This window comes from Anthonomus grandis, chromosome 6 (assembly GCF_022605725.1).
Source record: "Anthonomus grandis grandis chromosome 6, icAntGran1.3, whole genome shotgun sequence".
In the NCBI taxonomy this organism is placed as follows: Eukaryota; Metazoa; Arthropoda; class Insecta; order Coleoptera; family Curculionidae; genus Anthonomus; species Anthonomus grandis.
The window spans coordinates 3,846,760-3,866,510 of record NC_065551.1 but is presented as its reverse complement, the minus strand read 5'-3'; the positions used below and the strand labels follow the sequence as shown (position 1 = coordinate 3,866,510).

Genomic DNA, 19,751 nt, shown 5'->3' with positions numbered 1-19,751 from the left:
AGGCGATTTAAAAATCTTTTTGAACATTGTCAATGACATCTGGAGTAATATTTCTAATTTCCTGGCGTATTTATTCTTTTAAATCTTCTAAACTCGCTGGTCTACTGACATACACTTTACTTTTTAAGGTTCGCCATAAAAAGTAGTCGAGGGAAGTTTAATCTGGCGATCTGAGTGGCCTTTCAATAAATTCTCGTCTACCTATCCAACGATTTGGAAAAAACTTCATCTAGATAATTGCGAACTGGTAAAACATAGTGTGGCGGGGCTCCATCTTGCTGAAAAAAAAAACACGTTGGTGCATGTCGGGTTCTTCTTTCACCAGTGAGAGTGTCATCAAAAAAGTAAGTTTCTAAAACTTCCTTCCACTATACAATACATTGACTTTTTGAGGGTGTTGTGTATAACATTCTGTGAACCAACGAGGGTTTTCGGTCGACCAGTATCGACAATTCTGCCTGTTCACATAGCTGTTAAGAGGAAACGTTGCTTCGTCAGAAAATATTATCCGTTTTACAAAATTATTGTTATCATTACGTATTTGCTGCATTTGCTCACAAAATTCATTTCGGCGATCAAAATCATCTTCCGATAGCTCTTGAAGTAAGAATATTTTATAAGGGTGGATTTTTGCTTTTTTCAATACTTTAGGCACAGTACATCGCGATAAATTAACCTTAGAAGACGTGCCTATGATTATGGCTTTGGGATTATCTTGGACCTTTCACCGAACGTTAAGCTCATCTTCTTCAGTTATTGAACCCCAACCAGCTTCTTGAAAATGCCGAACATGTCCGAATTCACGAAACTTTGCTTCAATTCTGCTTAGCTGCTAGCTCTTTTTTTCTTAGTCTCCTTGTGAGGAGTGGATGAGATTTTTGTATTACAATGACGAGTTATTTTTTAAATAATAAATATCAGTTAATTTTTAGCCATCGCTCCGGGGAATAAAAAGTGTATAAGGTTTTCGTCAAATAATTTCATTCTTTTCACTCGCCAATTTTACTTAAATGAAAGTTTTGTTTGCCTCTGTACCAGATCTGCGCCTAACAGTTTACAGTGAAATTCAAATAATTTGCGTTGTGCCAATCAATTTTTGACTTCATACGTCTTCTGACAAATTATTATTATTATTATTATTATTATTACCCAACAAAAGACGGAGAAGGTAACAACAATTTGATCTATACATATAATTTAAACCAAACGGAAACTTAAAGAGGTAAACAGTGCGTAACCAATAAAATATGATACATATTAAAGACAATAATCGTTTTCCATGCATCGGCATACACATTTACAAATGTGTATCGAATGGCAATGATTACCTATGTTTCCGCTCTTATGGGCACTTGTTTAAGAAACGATCACACCATGTGAAAGTTGGATGCATGGGCGGAATATTGGATTGGCAAATTGGTTTGCTTCATTTTTTATTAAAGTGCAGTTATTTCACAATCAATATTTTTAGAAAAATCTAAAAAATAAATACTGAAATGAGTATGATGGCTTATATCTGGTTTTGTAAATTTTAATAAATCAATCTTTCCGGAAGTGTGTTTTCCCAGACTGTTTTAAACTGAATTTTTTTGAAGTACTGCCTGTACATAAAGAGGGGATTAAACAAGAAATAAATAACTACAGGCATTTCATAGATTCCTCTTATGTAAAAACTGATGGAAAAACTTTTCCTGGATAATTTGGTTATCATAAGATTTGCTAGTAAAAAAATGTATTTAAGCAACTCTAATTGTAAATTTAAAAAATATATATATTTGCTATTTATGCAAAACCGGCACAAGCTGTATAAACTTACAATATTGAAAGACTAGGATTAGTAAATAACAACTTTGTTTAAGTTCAACATGTGCACCGGGGCAAGGGGGTGTTTTGTTTACAAACATAATCAGCGATTCTTCAGTGATTTTTCTTGCAATTAATTTATTTAAATTAAAAATTGAGTTAAGAATTTTAAATTAAGAATTGAGTTGGTTAGGGAGTGGGTTCATGGTACGGCAGAGCCAAAGTGGACTTAAGGGAACCTCCCTGCAATATACTTCTATGAATAGGAATAATATTAGTTTCAATGCAGTTACGGATAGACACCTGGAGTTTTATTGATGTTCGCCAAGATGCCATAATGAATTCTAAAGTTATGTGGTCATCTATTTTGTACAATTTAAATACATTGATAAGCCATTTATGTGGAACAGCATCAAAAGCTTTTCGGTAGTCAATGTATGCTGCGGAAAGGTTTCTCTTGTTGTTAAATACCTGACTGCAAACTACGGAGTCGATAATTAGCTGTTCTTTGGTATATCCTGTTTGTTGAGCCGCTATAATGCTGGTCACAATGTCTGTAAATACGTTATGTAATGCACGATGTAATTAGTTTATAAAATGTGGGTAACCATGTTATTGGCTGAGATTGAGCCGGATCTTGAGTGTTTTGACAGTCCTTGGACAAGAGGACAGAGACAGAGAACCTTCTGTTAAAAAATTGGGCATATTCTGAGGATTCATAAGCACGTCGTTTAGAAGGTAGCTCAGTTATGTTGATGTGTTGACCACAATTTCTTAATCCAGTCTTTCTTAATTTTGGACGTGATCATGGCCTGGAGCTTATGTAGCTTTTTTATGACGTTAGCCAGTTCGTCAACTGAAAATGGTAAAAATGCCATTTGATTATATATTTGACACTTGATATTTTCTTTAGTGGGGTATATGTCAATGGCCGTGTTTGTTGGAGCAGTGTCATTGAGCTTTCGATAAAATTGCTTTTTTGAGCGTTCAAAGCAAGTTATCTTATTTCCTTCTATTACTTGATTTATACCTTTTTAAGGGACATTAAAAAATATGACAACTTCTGTTTAAGCGTGTCTAGACATTGTTCCGGAGTACAGTTTTCTGGGTCCTGCTGTATATGTTGTTGAGTCTGACGCATTATTTCCTCTACTTTTCCTTGTACTTTCCTGGTTCTCCGAGGTATTCCTCTAGTCAGCCAATGTCTGTCCTAATATCTTCAATCCTTTCTAGTAGTCTTCTTTCCCGGTGTCGGTCTGTCATAACGTGTAATACTTTGCTGGTTATTTATTATTTTTAATCCTAAGGTTGTAATAACAGCGGTAACCACTCAGTAGATTATTAGATGAAGCTGTTCAAGCGTCGTAACTATAAGAATCTAATCAGATATAATTAAGTTGGAAGCATTAAGAAGAATAGCTAATTTGTGGGAAGAGTTAACTCTAGGAAGAGCTGGACTTGTTGAGGGGTTATAGGTTGCCTTCATACTCTGCCTATGTCTTTCTATACTCTTTTCCAAGTTTAGCATGCACTTCATCGTTATGGTCATTGTTCTGGTCTTCATTTTGAGTTTCTTGATTTATTGTCACAAACGGTGCCTGGTCTGGTGGGTCTAAGTATCTAGTAATAGTCTGCAATTATTATTATTAATTATTATTCTGTTTTAGCTCGCTGATAGCGGTGTTGTCAATTTTATCGGCCTGAAGGCAAGATGAATTTTGCTATGGTAGATTTAGGAACTTTCGAACAATGTTGCATGTATACAGTATAACAGATTGCTGTATAGTGACAATCTTCCAGGAGGAAAGACCCAATGCGTTAACGTTTTTGGACAGTGTTAAAGGGACAATTCCAGTGGATGAAATAACTAGAGGGAGTATATATACATTATCTTGCCTCCATTGTTGTTTTATGTCGTGAGCTAGATCTGCGTATTTAGCAATTTTATTGTGTGTCGTTTCTAGGACATTATTGGTATTTGGCACTGCTATGTCAATTAGAAAGGTTTTATTTTGGGCTTTGTTTATTAAGATTATATCTGGTCTGTTTCAAGTCAGCGTCCTATCGGTCAAAACAGTTCTGTCCCAGTAGAGGCGAAAGTCGTAATTTTCAAGTACAGTTTCTGGTTTGTACTGGTAATAGGGGCAAGTTTCGCCTATTATATTATTATTTAATTATTATTATTATTATCCGATTTCATGCCAAACGGAAATCGCACTCTCCCTTGGGGAAGGTTCACTTATCTCAGATATCAGAAGGATGAAGCTCTGGTGGAGTCCTTTCCATGTTATCGGACTCTGTTTTTTAACTTTATTTACAAATAATAAACTTAGACTAAAAGTACATGATATGTTTTTTAAACTAGTTGATATTATATGCGTTTCTAATGAACTTTCTGACGATTTGAGATGTGGATAATAGCTTCGACTTCTGCATCACCTTATAGATACTTTTCTTAAGGTTGAGCAGTTTCATGTTTTCGATCAGGCTCTTTGGTATTCTTCCGGTTGTTGAAATAATAATTGGAACTGTCCGCACTTCTCTCATTTTCCATTGTCTTCGTATCTGGTGTTCTAAATCTCTGTCAATAAGGGTTGTCTTCCTAGGAATTTTATCGGTTAGGATTAGGTCAGGCCTATTGTTACTTACTCGTTGGTCTGTAAGTACAGTGCCATTCCGAATACAATTTAATGATGAATTTATTATTATTATTATTATTATTATTATTAGGTATTATTATTATTTGGCGCTACCAAAAATATTAACATAAACACCAAAATTGACAAATTCTGTGAACTATAATTATATAACCTATTTGTTTTATCGTCCGTCTTGATTAGGTACCTAAAACAAATATATTCAAGTATCTAGAATAAATTAAATTAATAGGTTGGTACTAAAATTGTTAACTTTGTCAAGTGAAAACCGAGATATATAAAATCAATTTAATACAAATAATTGCTTTTACCTTGCTTTCTTAAATTTTACTTTTATATTTAATATTAATCAATAAATAGATGCATTATCGTAATAAAAAACGTAAGCCTATTATTAATAAGTGAAAATCACCTTAAAGTTAAGTAACAGAGAATTAAGTGGAATTTCATGCTCTGGTTAGGGTACTTAGTATACGCATCGCAATGTTATTGTTTATTTAATAAATTAAACGCCGCTTTCCAAATAAAATTTAATAATAATAAGTTCTTAAAAAATAATTAGAATGTTATCGAATTTTATGGTATTTTAACCGTGATTGAAAAGGCTACATATATTAAATTTTACATATCAAATATTTAGCATAATTTTGCAACAACCATAATATTGCTCTTAAATAACATATTTCTTTTTTAATTTCAGATTGCATCGAACCATCCTGCCTAAACTGCGGCCCAAAAGGTTGCCAGAAATGTCCCAACTTAATCGTTTACCCCTCAAGAAAGTGCGTCGATGCTTGTCCTTTCGGTTACCACGAATCCTGGAGTACCAAGGTGGACTTCATGGGGCTAATATGTGTCCATAATGGAAATTTCTTGGGACTATCTTCCGATACTCTTACGATTTTAACCGGAGTATTTGCTGGACTAATACTCTGTCTTGTAGCATTCTTTGCAGCGTTTATATATATTAAATTTAAAAGAAAAAAATGTATAGAGAGTGATACCAGTTCGGAAAGTGATGAGTCCACTCCTGAAAAAAAGGACTTTTTGAAACAACTTGAGACTTTAAGGCCGTATTCTCAGTGCTATCTAGATATGCTTAATGATACCAGACACCAGATCAGACAGCTGCATCATGAGGGGGATCACAGCGCTATCGCAGCATACAAACCTGTAGTAAGGGATCTTGCAAAGATATTGTTTTTGTTAAACAGATCTGTTGACACAGTGTCAATGCCAGATGACTGGGAACATATCTTAACCTGGGCTGAGAAGGCTTTAAAAAGGTATAAGAGGATGAGTGATTCTTCTTCACAACCTCAGGTGGCTCAGCTGATTAACTTTCTCCAATCACCAATAATACCAAGTGATGTCGAAGAGATGGAGTACTCTGTACGAGGGAGTACTACTATGAGTACCTTTAAGCCAGACCAACCGTATGGGTCGTCACTAAGCCTTCAAACAGCTGCAATAAAAACATTTAGTACTAACTATGAAAAGCTTTCGGCGTCTAATTTAAATCCGGAGTGGAAGTTTGAGTACTCCTTGGTCGGAACTTCGTCGGAGTTCGACCCAATTGCTTGGAAAAGTAGTAAGGAGTTTATAAGTGGCTCTCCGCTATTTTTAGAGGACGACTTTTATCAGTTAGGGTTTAGACCTCAAGATGAGATTACCACGGAGTTGTGAATATAATTATGGCTGCTGAGGTAAAACACATAAACCAGTTAGATAAGTAGTCTTTAAAAGGACTCTTGTTGTGGGTACCAATAAAACGAGACGAATTATTTAGATCTATAAATAACTGCAATAGAGCCAATTACGGAAATTTTGAGCACTTCTTTAGCAAGGACTTCATCAAGCTTTAATTCTATTGCTGGGAGAAGTTGCAGGTTCTTCGGCTGTCGAGTTGAATGACTTTCTCTTTATTTGGGAGGATATCTCCAGTGCTATATTGCGACTTGGTATCTGCCGATACAGTGACCAATTTGACTGAACAAAATAATGGCAAATGAGTTTTATTTTATTTTTTTAATAGCTTAGACTTAGAAGATATTTAGGTTTCTATGAAAAGCATTTGTTGAGGAAAAACAAGGAAATGAGTAAAAAGTGTGAAAAAGAAATATTACCTATTACATAAAATTGTAACGCCATATGTACAGGATGAGCTAACCTTAAATTTTTTTCCTCTTTTATGTAGCATACAAAAGTATTAATGCGGTATTCTGATAATTACTGTAATTATCTTAACTAAATATTTTAATTAATTTTGGCTAGGCAAGGTGGGTATTGGTGCTACTCGCTACTATTAGTGCGCCTAGGTACGCCTAAAATTGGGTGCATTAAAAACGTAAATGAGAAAAACAATTTATAGAACAACAATATAGTTTAACTTAAAAATGCGTTAACTAAGAAGTAAAAGAAAATATAAGTACTGCATACACATTAAAATAATAAAAAGGATAGCAAAATTCTCAAATAAACCCCACAAACATATTGCACGCATACTCAGAATATCTAATTGTCAAATTCAGATCTGCCAGAAATATCTCATATAAAATAAAATAAAATATTTTTTGTTAAATTACAAAAAGAGAATCACATACAAAAGTGGGAGCCAATAAAATACCATACTGGATTCACACCCAAACTACAACACTATCTCTCATTAAAATTTTTCTTACATTAGTTTTTAAAGCAACTATCCCTATAGTACCTTTTGCAGGTATGCTAGTGCTACAGTATGCTACACTTGTTGAAGTATATAATAAGCCCTTGAAAAAGTATAAAAATATATAAATGTAATATTTTTACAAAATTTAATGGTTAAGGGAGAATGGGGAATTGTGCGCACCTAAGCAAGATGTGCTTTCATGACTAAACCATTGATCTTATTATACTGATACTTATAGAAAATTAAGAGCATATATTATACTTTTATTATGTAAAAAGAAATATTTGTTTATGTTTTGTAGAACCAAGTACCACAACAAAAAAAAAACAAAAAAGTACAAAGCGCACAATTCCCCACCCTATGGGGTAATTGTACGCAGAGGATGGGGAATTGTGCGCGTAATTTAAAATATTCTTTGATAATAAAAAATGACACATCAAGAGCGTTTTATAACGTGTTTATTAACATTTAACCGAAATAAAAGTTTATCTAAGTCCATTAAACATATTTTTAATTAATACTGCAATAATCACATAGATAACCTTCAGCTCGATCAGCATCACTACATGCCGCATGATTCCATGTGGAACAGCCAACGCATCTGTACCATAGCTCCCTATTGCGACCGAATTCCCCACAAATGCCACACACTTCGTTAGTGTTATCTCTACGTTCAACATCGTCAAAATGATCCGAATCATCTTGGTCGTCGTCATCGCAAACAGCTTTGCTAACATCAGATTCACTACTTGTTTCTGACAACCTTCTTTTTTTCTTTGTTACCAATCTTGTTTTTTTAGTGTTGTCTTCTATCTTGTTATCTGTTAAGTTTCTTTTTACAGTCTTAACTTTCTTGGCTGCTGTTGTTCTTCTTTTCTCCTCAGCTTTTTCTAATTGCTCTTTCATAGGGGTCGATGTTAGTATTTCGGAGCACTGTTTACCACGAGATTTTCTCTTAGGCTTAAGTTTTGATTTCTTTTTTGGAATCGGAGCAAAGCTGAAAAACGGGTTGTCTGATGTGGAAAGGTCTTGTTCGAATTAACTATTTTATACTGATTTACTGGAGATTCCCGTGATGTAGAAGGTCCAGTAGCAGGTGCAAAATCATCCTCGGTGAATTTATCCGGGTTCAACCGATATATTCCAGCAGTTCTAAAGCCAGAAAGGGCTTTCTCCATAGTAGCTTCTTTTAAAAATGCTATTTAAAAGTTCAGCTAAGTCGTATTCTAAAATTCTTTAATGTCCTGTATTGGTCAGCTGTAGATCAATTTCCCGAGAGAGTTGGTTTTTGAAAGGACTAAAAAATGTTAGGTCCAGTGGCTGAAGGTGGTCAGAAGTATGAGGTAGCAGAGACCATGTGAATAAATTTGCTTTTACAAAATAAATAAGCTTCTAGCGATATATGACTGGAGTGATTGTCTAGAACAAAGAGAATAGGATCGTGTTCTGTAGGATTGACGCTATTTTCAAAACGTTTTAACCATTTAATGAACAAGTCTAAATTGATCCATCCATTTTTAGAGCAGGCGTAAAGAGCTCGAATTGGTCCATTTTTTTGTAGGGCTGGGGACATTCGCTTCCTTGGGTATATTAGCATATGTGGTCAATAGTTACCTCCAGCACTAACTGCAAATACTGCTGTGGACGAACAATAGTCCACGCTCCGCCGAAATAACAGCTCCAACTTTTTTAGCACCCTTAGGTCCATAAACTTTTGCACCAAAGTGACCCCGTCTCGTCCATGTTAAAAATCCTGTTTGGAGGAAACTTATGTCTGTCCATTACCACTTTCAGAGTCTCGAAAAACTCCTTGGTCGAGTCAGAGTTAAAAGGAGCAATTCTATTTATGCTGGTGCCTTCTGGCTGCCTAAGTTTTATTTCAAGATTTCGTTTTAGGAACCCATTGCCCGCTGCGCCCAATTACCCCACTCTCCCTTAATAAGGTGAAAACAATTTTTATAATTTGTCATTTTTGAGCTAGGTTAAAAATAACCTACTAAAATTAAATAAAATTACAAAATTCCCAAATATTTACTGTTCTATTCATTTTTTTTCATTCATGGCTCAAGGATGAAATTGAAATAATTTATTATTTTGAAGTCTATTATTCCAAATCGATTTAATATCAGTTTTCCAACCCTTTTGAAAATTTTACTTTTGTCACCCTTGTTGTCTCCCTATTGACCCTAACCTACAAAATTCGTTATATATATTTATTTCGTGTAGTTATGTTGTGAAAATTAAAAATCAGAGTCATTTTCCTACCATCTATGAGGTTTATTATGTTCAGCTATTTGAATACATCCATCAAAAAAGCTAAACGTTTATTTTTTTCTAAATGCGTATTTTCAATGGTTCGGAAGCAACAAAACTAAATGTATACACAGACAAACAGACATATAAAAGAACTAAACAACTAAACCGATTTTAGGTTAGGTCAAACTTTCTTGACAGTTTGGTATGTCAAAAAAACAGCCAATTTGCGCATGTTTGAATCCAAACCAGCTCCAAATTCGTTTAGATCTTCATCCGTATCGTTTTTTTCTTCTCTTTATTTTGTTTAAATTCAAAATATGTTGTTAAAACTACAAAAACCTTTTTTTTCCCTGTGTACAATAGTAATAATATTAAAAATTCTTTCACGCCTCTCCTTCTCTTTTCTAAAACTGAGCGCGTGAGATCCTCTGTATATGGCACAAAAAATTACCTCCTCACATATACAGTTATTATATGCACATGTCCGGCTTTTTTTTCGTACAGAATATTTGTCTTGGATAAATTCGAAAAACGAATTCAATACTGAGTACGGAAAACGAAAGTTTGTGGCCAGCTTTATGAACATAAAGCGATTTTTTGACTTGTACCTTTTTGTATTACATCATCAATCATACTGGGCGCCACCTTCTTATGTTATTATAGTAAACTCGTGATTACCAGGTATAATAACTATAAGTCTTAAGCGAAGATTTAAAAAGAAGGTAACAATTAAAAAGGCTCTTTCCCTTCAGAGTTTTTCATTAAAAAAAAATCAAAGTTTTCCATTCATCAATGAAATTACAATAATAAGCTACATTCCAGAACCCAATAAATAGCATGTTCAATTAGGCACATTATTGATTCATTTATAAATATATTAGAACTGTACTCTTTTTTCATTAAAGATTGCATTCGTTTTGAATACCGTACCCTAATGTACTTCTTTGTACACCAATGCCAACGTGAGTTCTGGCTTACAGACAATCTACAGTATGGTAGCACCAGATTATGTCTAATTAAAAACACAAAGAACTATTTTATTTCAAATAATAGAATATGGTTCTCCCATGCTACTTTCTGACGAACATTAGGTCCGAAGCAATTGCAAATATTGTTTTCTCTGCAAGATTTACTATAAAATCATGATTTATGCCAGCGTTTTTGCGAAACATATAGAGCTGCACGTCCCAAGATTCTGATGATGTATTTAATATATAAATAAAATTAAGAATAAAGCACTCGAGATTGATCCCTGCCACAAACCATGCCTCCCAGATTACCCTATACTGATAGGGTTCAGACTGCTGTTGAATTTTCTGCAAATATAATCATCATTATCTTTATCAATTAGCTCATATTCCACTGCTGGCCATAATTCTCCCTTGATTACTTCCACCTTCCTATTTTGTGCCTCCTGTATCCAATTTATCTAGATCCGTTTAATATCATCAGACCATGTAGTTGGTGGTTGTCGTCTGCGTCCTGTCTAGCTATTCGTTCTACTGCGTCACTCACTCTGGTTCTTCTACGTAGCTCAGCGTTTGTGATGTACACGTGATTGTGATGTGTTCCAATGCACGCTGTGCCACTTTGGTTAAACGAATTGGTAGATCTAACTTTAATATGTGCCTTAACATCCCAAATGCGCCCCAAGTTAATCCTATCCGCCTAAGCAATTTGCAAGTTTGATTATCTCTGTTTACATGGATTTCGTGGCTAAAATACTTGGTGGGGTTTCTTCTACTTGGTATCATCTATGTATACTCCTTCACCGAGTACAAGGTTAGTCATGAATTGCGTTTTTGTCACATTAATTTTTAGTCTGACCTTAAAAAGAAGCAGAGTTTATCCATTGTAGCATGTTCGTAGCAAGGTCGAGGCGATCTGATGTTAGGACTCTGTCATCTACAAATCTTAAATATGTTAGGCTTTTAACGTGTATTTAATCCTAGATTTTCCAAATTTACAGATTTAAACTGAATATACTTGAGCAATTTCGTAAAAAGTTTCGGCAAAATAGTGCTTCCCTGCTGAACTCTAGCTCTATTTATTTTGAATTTATTTGTTAATGCTGGTTTATAGTGTCTAGTCTTTTTCGTAGTACAAGAATATCAGGACAAGTGATTTATTGCATTCAATGGAGTTTTCTAGAACTCTGTTATATAGATTCTTTAGGACTGTTATATAGATTCTTTAGGACTTTGAGATGATCGTGCCATAACCTGATGAAAACCCAGCCTATTCCCTTAGCTGATAAAGTTTTGCTTTTAAGCTATTTGCGATGATTCGAATACTTGTACATGTGAGACAGCAGATTAATAGGATAGTAATTTTTAATATTGCTTATGTCGCCTTTTTTATGTATAAGGGTAATGTTTGCGTTGCTCCATTGTGGTATTTTTCCTTTTATAAGACACTTATTAAACAGAACTTAAAAGACTTTGTTTTTCATTTCAAAAATCGCCCTATGCATCTCATGAACTGCGATTTTTAGAATTTCTTCTCCTTTTGATTTAGAATCTTGGGAAACAGATCGCGGTAATTTCCCTTCTACGGTTTCTCTGGAAATATGTTTTAACCCAATTGAGAGCACACCAACACTACAGGCTTTCTTAACTAGCTTGGGATCTATTGTGTCGAAGACTCGACTTAAGTCATAAAATAGCCCGACCACACGGTCTCTAGAATCCAATATATCATAAACATGCTACAGACCCTTCAAGATTAGAACTTACTCTGTCTGAATAGTACAAGTCAAATATCTTAGAGAGTTAATTTGGAACACAGACAAGTTTGTAGTTTGCTTTTATCAAATTTTAACCCTTTACCTTCAAATACAGGAAAACATTTAAATTGATCTTTTTTCGTTTCAAAAATAAGTCAAAAAAGGTTTTCTTGATATTATTGGAAATACTGCTGCGATAGAATAAAATAAATTACACGAATTAGTAGATTTACATTTAAATAATTTTGCTGAGCCCAATTCCGTTTTATGGTATCATAACTTTTTAAAAGCTTTTCAGAATCTATCTAAACATAAATAGTTTTTTTCGTATTAAAATTATCGTATTAAGACATGACTTAAATAAGAATTTCTTTCGAAAAGTAGAATAGGATTTATTCGCCGAACTATTTATAAGCACCTAAATTAAAATTATTGTAATGGCAAATCGTTAGTATTTCTTTAATCTAAACGCATTTTTCTTTTAAATATCCAGTTGCCTTTTCTTGCAAGCGATCTTGTTTTTTATAACTGTTAAGCTCGTCCCAACCGCCATTTTATTCATGGCAAGATTATTGTTACATATATTTTAACAATCAGTATTTTAGTTATACGTAGTTCTATTTTTTAGTTATACATAGGCAATTTTATATGTTTGGTGTTTATTTTTACCATAAACCATTCTAGTCATTATGTTGTAAATAAATAATATAGTCTTTAAGTTGCCTAGGATACGTGTTATTAAATGCTATAAAAGTGTTTGCAATATTTTTTTATTACATGAAATTGTACATATTCTCTGTGTAGTAATAGTTATTGATAAGTGCTGTAAATACATACCTTTTTATATATTTTGTTTTTTTTTTATAATTATTGCACCATGGAATGAAGGTAAGTAAGTTTATGCTCCTAATTCTTGCAAATAGTACTCAAAAATTGCTTGCCTCTTTTCTTTACGAAACACACACTTTTACAATTTGGCACAAATCTACATATAGTGCTTTCATTTCAAAACGAACCACCCTTAACACCTTTCTAAAGAAAATAAATAATAAAATGCGGTAATTAAGTTATATAGAGCGAAGTTCACTTTCTCATTTCCAGCTAGCTTCACTTTGATAGGTCAAATAGGAACCTCCACTGTGTGACACACTTAGAACATTGCATACATTGGAATTATACACATTGGTATACACACGTTAGAATTCAATGTTGTAAGGTGATACCTCATTGTAAGCAGCATCAAATTGTCTAATACGTACCAATAAAAATTAAAGCGGTTAACGTTAAAACACACAAGCGATTAGTAAGCCAAACTGTGTGGTAGCAATGGATATTTTATTCATCGACCTCAAACTTTGGTATGCCTATAAGGCAATTTTAAAGGGTATACGACCAATCAGTCTTACCACTTTCCTGCTGGAGACGATAAAGCGGATGATTGATCCATGCCTAGCAGAAGGTATTAAAATACCCCTGCATATGCCACAATACGCCTACCAGACAAGCAAATCCACATCACCTGGTGAGAAAGACGGAGGGTGCTCTGAGAAATTAAAAGCCCTATTTATTGAAAGGACATTGATGACAACACTCCTTTTGCAGTAATCTACCGAGCACTCGAATGTCGTGGTTCAAAACTCTGTCTGAGTCAGTAGCGGTTCGTGGATTTTTAATTTGGGGGATGCAAGTAAGTAAATGGTAATATGATATGAAGAATAAAAAAGAGAAGTCGCAAGCTAAAAAAACTGCAGATTCCGCGCCCACATTCTTGACCGATACTCATTAAATAAACATTTATGGAGCATTCGTATTCTCTTAAAATGTATGGCTTTGCACGGAGTAGAATTCATCTGTTTGAATTCTTCCATTATCAAGCCGGGTGAAATCGAATGTAAAAAAAAAGAAAGTATTTAAAGAAGAAAACTACAAAATCAGACTAAAGCAATTACTCCTCCTAATTTGTTAGGAATTCTTCGTAGAATTGCGTAAGCAAATAAAACATATGATTCAGGTTGAATATGAACTCGTGTTACTAAAGGGTTTGCTGGTACAAAATTATCAGGATCTCCTAGTAAATATGGTACTTGTAGGGATAAAATAGTTAAAGCTGAAATTATAATTAAAAATCCAACTAAATCTTAAATGTAAAATATGGGTGGAAGGAAACTTTTTCTATATCTTTATTTCTTTCAATTAAAATGAGTTCTATTTTTTAAGGCAGCAAATACTTCATCTTCACTTTACTATCAAAATCTAAAATATTCGGCACAATTTTTTTCTATTGAAAGCATAGCAAGAGTATTAAAACTATCCCAAGCCATCGTACTTCTTAAAAAACACTTAATTTCTTTTTAAAGTTGCGAGATCAAAATGTCAGACAGATTTCTTTTAAAATTATTAGATTTCTTTTAAAACTATTAGATTCAGGCTATTCAATACATTCTCGTTTATGCAATTAATGTTCATTATTTTCATCGTTAGCTTATTGAAATAATAAATAAATTTTATAATTTCGAATTTCCTGTACGTGCTTTTCAAAATTTATTATACAGGGTGAATCATTAAGAATGGGTAAACTCTGAACTGGAGATACTACACACCAAAATATGGCGATTGAGCTTAACATGTCTCATAAAAAATGTTGCGGGTTTACGAGTAACAGGGTATTTAAAGTTGAGATTTTAATTTGAAATTTCTTAATAATTTTGTGATTTTAAGCAGTATCGTCTTGAAAATTGGCGACTTTATGTGTTTTGACATGAAAAATACGAATTTTGTGGTGAACTTAGGATTATTTATGCAGGACGTTAGTTACACCCTGTTACTTAGGTAAATTACACTAGGTAAACATTACACTTACTTAGGTAAATTAGAGATTGCCCTGGTGGAATGACACTTTCGACCGTCTTAAAAAAGACGTAAGAAGGTCGCACCACCGCGCTCTCAAGGGGGGAGCTCAATAGAACTGGGGTTTATACTTAACAGCTAGAAGGAAATTCAAAAACGAAGTCCGATGATGCAAAAGAGACTGCTGGCGTAAGTTCTGTGGAGAGATGGAATCTCTCTCAGACACAGCCCGTCTTCTAAAGCTACTGGGCTCTGACAGGAAAACCGAGATAGGTTGCCTGAAGAAAGGTCAACTATGGACTTCAAACAAAGACGAGACCATCGAGCTTCTCCTTAAAACTCACTTTCCTGGAGAAGGAAACGATCCGGATTGGAACCCCGCCAAAAACATAGTAACAAACGAAGCCATAGCTTGGGCAATGGGTGAGTTTAGTCCATATAAGGCTGCGGGATCTGATGGAATCATACCCATGATGTTGCAGGTAGGCCTTGAAATCACACTGCCTTACTTAAAGAGAATTTTTGAGGCCAGCATTGCAAGGGGGTATGTTCCACTAACATGGAGGGCGGCAAATGTAGTCTTATCCCAAAACCGGGCCAGAAAGACTAACGTTAACCGAAGTCCTTTAGGGCAATAAGCCTGACTTCATTTCTACTAAAGACTATAGAAAGGCTTATAGACAGGTAGATAACAGAGGAAATTCTAACAAAATCGCCACTACATACGAATCAGCATGCCTACATGAAAGGGAAGTCGACGGAAACGACACTTCACTCTGTAGTGAGTAAAGCTGAAAAAGCCATAGAGAACTAGGAAATAGCACTTGCTCTTTTCTTTGACGTGGAAGAAATTTGATAAGGCAAAAACAGATACTATCTACCAAGCCCTCCTGACCAGGGGCACTCCGGCTCATCTTGTCAGGTGGGTCAAAACGGCGCTGGAAGACCGGAAGATCAGTGCTACACTGGGAGACTGTCATGTCGAGACCAGGGTGAAAGGCGGCTGCCCGCAAGGCAGTTGCCTTTTACCACGCCTTTGGTGCCTGGTGATGGAGAGTCTCCTTAGAAAGCTAGAACTTGAAGGATTCTATGCACAGCGGACGACGGACTAGTGATGGTCACGGGTAAATTCGTGATCACAGTCTGTGAGCGGATGCAAGTCGCGTGCAGGATAGTGGAACAGTGGTGTCGGAAGACAGGGCTGTCGGTCAACCCTGAAAAGACCGACCTCATTTTCTTTACTAAGAGGCGGAATTTGACAGGCTTTAAACCTTCCATTATGTATCAGACTCGCCTAACTTTGAGGCAGCAGGTCAAATACTTACGACAGCAAGCTCACGTTTAAAACTCACGTAGAGCAGGCAGTAAATAAGGCAACGACCCTAATATGGCAATTACGGCGAACAGTAGGTACAAGATGGGGCCTAAAACCCCACGTTCTCCAGTGGCTTTATACTGCAGTCACAGGACCGAGGATCTCATACGGATCTGTGGTATAGTGGCCAGCCGTATTGAAGGTCACCAACGCCCAAAAGCTGACATCAGACTGCAAAGACTACTCTCTGCATGTCTGCTTGGGAATTACTGGAGCTATGAGAACTACACCTGCAGCACCACTAAATATTCTTTTTGGGCTACCGGACCTCCCAGTCTGGATTGAGAGGGAGGCTATAGCGGTGTATAAGAGGATGAAGGATAGCGGAGGGTGGCGCAATGTTTACTTAGGACATGGCCATATAACGATTGCTCTCAGGATATGTAAGAACATACCAATTCTGACATCCAGATGCACTACAGAAAGTGGCAAACTAAGGTTAAAGAAGGGGTTTTAAATCGAAATCTCGACAGGGGAAGAATGGTCGGCGAACCAAGTGGTTTCCAAGCCTGGTACACAGATGGATCATGGATGAAAAGCACCAATTAAGCCAAAGCCGGAGTTTACAGGATGGAAACGAACACAGGGGAATACTTACCGCTAGGAAAACACACCACAGTTTTCCAAGTGGAGGTGTTTGCTATACTCGAAGTAGCAAACAAACGAGAGGCATTGGAAGGTAACGTTGGGATTTCCATCTACTCTGATAGTAAAGCTGCCCTCAAGGCGATTCAGAAAGCCAGGGCCAGCTCAGCGCTAGTCCAGGAACGCAGAGGCGCAGTGGAAAGGCTTGCAGCACACAGGGAAGTGAGACTGAGCTGGGTCTCAGGACACCAAGATGTCGAGGGCAATGAGCGGGCCGACGAACTGGCAAGACAAGGTTCCATTAACCCCTTCGTAGGCCTCGAACCTTGTCTCGGTCTTAGCAAAAAACAAATTTCCCAGGCACTTAATAATTGGGCCTGGGAAAAAACAAGGAAGAATTGGAGGACAGAAGAATGTAGACAGGCCAAGGAAATGATACCAGACCATGACGGCTCTAAAGCAAGGCGACTGCTAACAAAGACCCGACAAAGTATCAAAGACTTGGTGGGAATCCTAACCGGGCACAACAGTTTAATCAGGCATCTACCTTTCTTGGTATAAGAGAACATATGTGAAGTGGAATCGCCTGAGAAGGAAAACTTTCGGAGCAACGACCCTCTAACGCGAAGATCTTAAATATCTGGACTGGGACAACGTGCAAGCCTTTATTAAAAAAAGTACGGACCGACTCAGTGAAGACCGCGCATTGGGAGTGGTGGCGTAGGGGTGGGGGATTCTGGGGTTGGCAAAAAGGGACTGTTCAGGCCTACTTGCCGAGCTCTAGCTCCCCCACCCTTACTACTACTACTACTAGGTAAATTACAACATATCTTTTTTGCCTAATCAGGACAAACGCTAAAAATCGCCTTATTCAACTACATAACTACTTTGCCTTATTATGGAAATGTGAAGTCCATAGGATTAGTTATAGACAAATGAATATTAAATAGCACGGGTTAGGTTTAGATTTCATCTGTCTTACCAATTTCATCATGTAGGTCTGAACTTCTGTAACATCTCAGATTTGAAAATGTATATTATATATCTAAGGTTCTGACTTATTTTTTGTAGTTTAGTATTTCATTTAGCAGGTTAGAACAACTTTTTGTTCAGAAGCTGACATTTGTATTTGAATCCATGTACCTATTTTCGCTGTCAGTTATGTTTGAATTGGATTAATAAACGTTTTTATTATTGTCATTATTATATGCATGATTTTGTTAATTTGATCCATTGGTCGCAACACTCTGCGTCATATAGTAATCGTATCTCTTCACATTCAACGCTTCTGCGAAGCATTCAACCAGATCGGGGCGACAGCCCTGGCCGAAGCCAAACCCTCGCCAGAAAGGATAAGAACTACACCACTGGGCAAAATACTCGACTTCCTAGAAGCAACAGAACTGAATATGTGGGAGTCAATCTATGGGGTATAATAGGACTGCAACAGAGTAGACCACTGTGCAGGGAACCAACTGGTACTACCCAGCGGGGAAGTTTTAGTGGGTAACCGGTCACGGAGTCCCACACTACCGGGGGTTCAAGGACTACCAGTATTCATAAAGAATTTCTTCGCCAATAATTAAAAAAAAAATAGTAACCGCATCTGTACCTCTCAAGATATATCCTAATAATTAACATACGCAATATTTCAACGCTGTACTAATTTAAGGGAAATTTAAAATAAATGGAATTAAACTCGTGCATTTAAGACATGCTCCATATCTGGCCCTAAGATTGTGCTTGTCACTATTATTCGTTTTTCTCGTTATATCGGTGGCATCAGAAATAAAACCTCAATATAAAATATGAAATAAAATTTTTAATAACCAATTCACTTGAGTGATGTATATCATTTTTGTAAAGTGAAAAATATATACTAATAATAATATATTAAAAAATAACTGATAAATCGAATATAAAAAGGATTAACAAAAAAGTTGTTATCATTGTTCTATTCTCTCACTTGAATCTAAATATATAAAAAATCTAAACGTATCTATCGCGCATTCCATCAAACTCTCATTATTTATACTATTTCTATAACACCTCCACCATATTTTTTTTCAAAATTTGTTTATATAAAAAGCTGCCCTAATATTATACATCTTACTTATATAGGTAAAAAACTGATAGACAACCATCAAGACATTTTTTTTCTACACTGTTTCGTAATTTAAATGCTGTGTAGTTACAAAATGGTTAAACATAATACAAAAGCAAAGTAATTTAACTAATTTAACACACTAAATATAAAATAAAGGTTCCTTAAATCGACCGATATACAGTTCCCTCATTTAAGTTATGAACGAAACAAAATATTTTAGTTCATATATGAAAATTTTGCCAAATTTTAGATAACATGGTTGGTATGATTTCAAATATTGGGGCAGAAGTCGTTCAAGTTTCGATTATATTTTACTTTAAAATCTATAATAAAACATTTGTCTCGTTCAAAAATTTAACAGGGAACGTATAACACACAGTACAAGTATAATTTTTTAACAAATAAAAACCTGAAGGCACATGCACAAATAAACCAATAAATAAAAATTGGTTTTCAAATAAACTACGAATAAACATATGGACGTAACCGATAAAATACTCCTCATCTGAATAGATAAGTGATAACAAAAATAATTTTCAGCTTAACATAACTGGTTAAAGCAATTACCAAAAGGAATTTTTGTGAATTCCTGAGGGAAATTAAGGATTCCCTAAGTGATTAGTTTCAGTGTCATCTTCTGCCAACGCCAGAGGAGCTCGAAGCAATAAATCGCTAACGCTGATTTTTTTAGTCTGAAAGGAATAAGATTGTCTCAATATAAATAA

The 19,751-nt window shown here is 35.4% G+C and overlaps 3 protein-coding genes across 5 annotated transcripts in view; 2 read left to right on the top strand and 1 right to left on the bottom strand.

The window, feature by feature from the left end:
- Positions 1-12,781, top strand: part of LOC126737853 (uncharacterized) — a 123,353-nt gene extending 110,572 nt beyond the window's left edge. For all 3 annotated transcript variants that reach the window (XM_050442924.1, XM_050442925.1, XM_050442923.1), the window contains one exon: positions 5,161-12,781. In XM_050442924.1, the coding sequence (XP_050298881.1) occupies positions 5,161-6,146 (986 nt within the window). In that variant the 3' untranslated portion in view covers positions 6,147-12,781. The remainder of the gene's footprint in view (positions 1-5,160) is intronic.
- LOC126737850 (zinc finger CCHC domain-containing protein 10-like) overlaps positions 1-19,751 on the top strand; it is a 621,641-nt gene that overhangs the window by 572,040 nt on the left and 29,850 nt on the right. The gene's annotated exons all lie outside the window — the stretch shown is intronic.
- LOC126737848 (lethal(2) giant larvae protein homolog 1) overlaps positions 18,722-19,751 on the bottom strand; it is a 173,095-nt gene continuing 172,065 nt past the window's right edge. Inside the window, exon 23 of the mRNA XM_050442912.1 lies at positions 18,722-19,718. Coding sequence (XP_050298869.1) covers positions 19,626-19,718 — 93 coding nt within the window. The 3' untranslated portion in view covers positions 18,722-19,625. The remainder of the gene's footprint in view (positions 19,719-19,751) is intronic.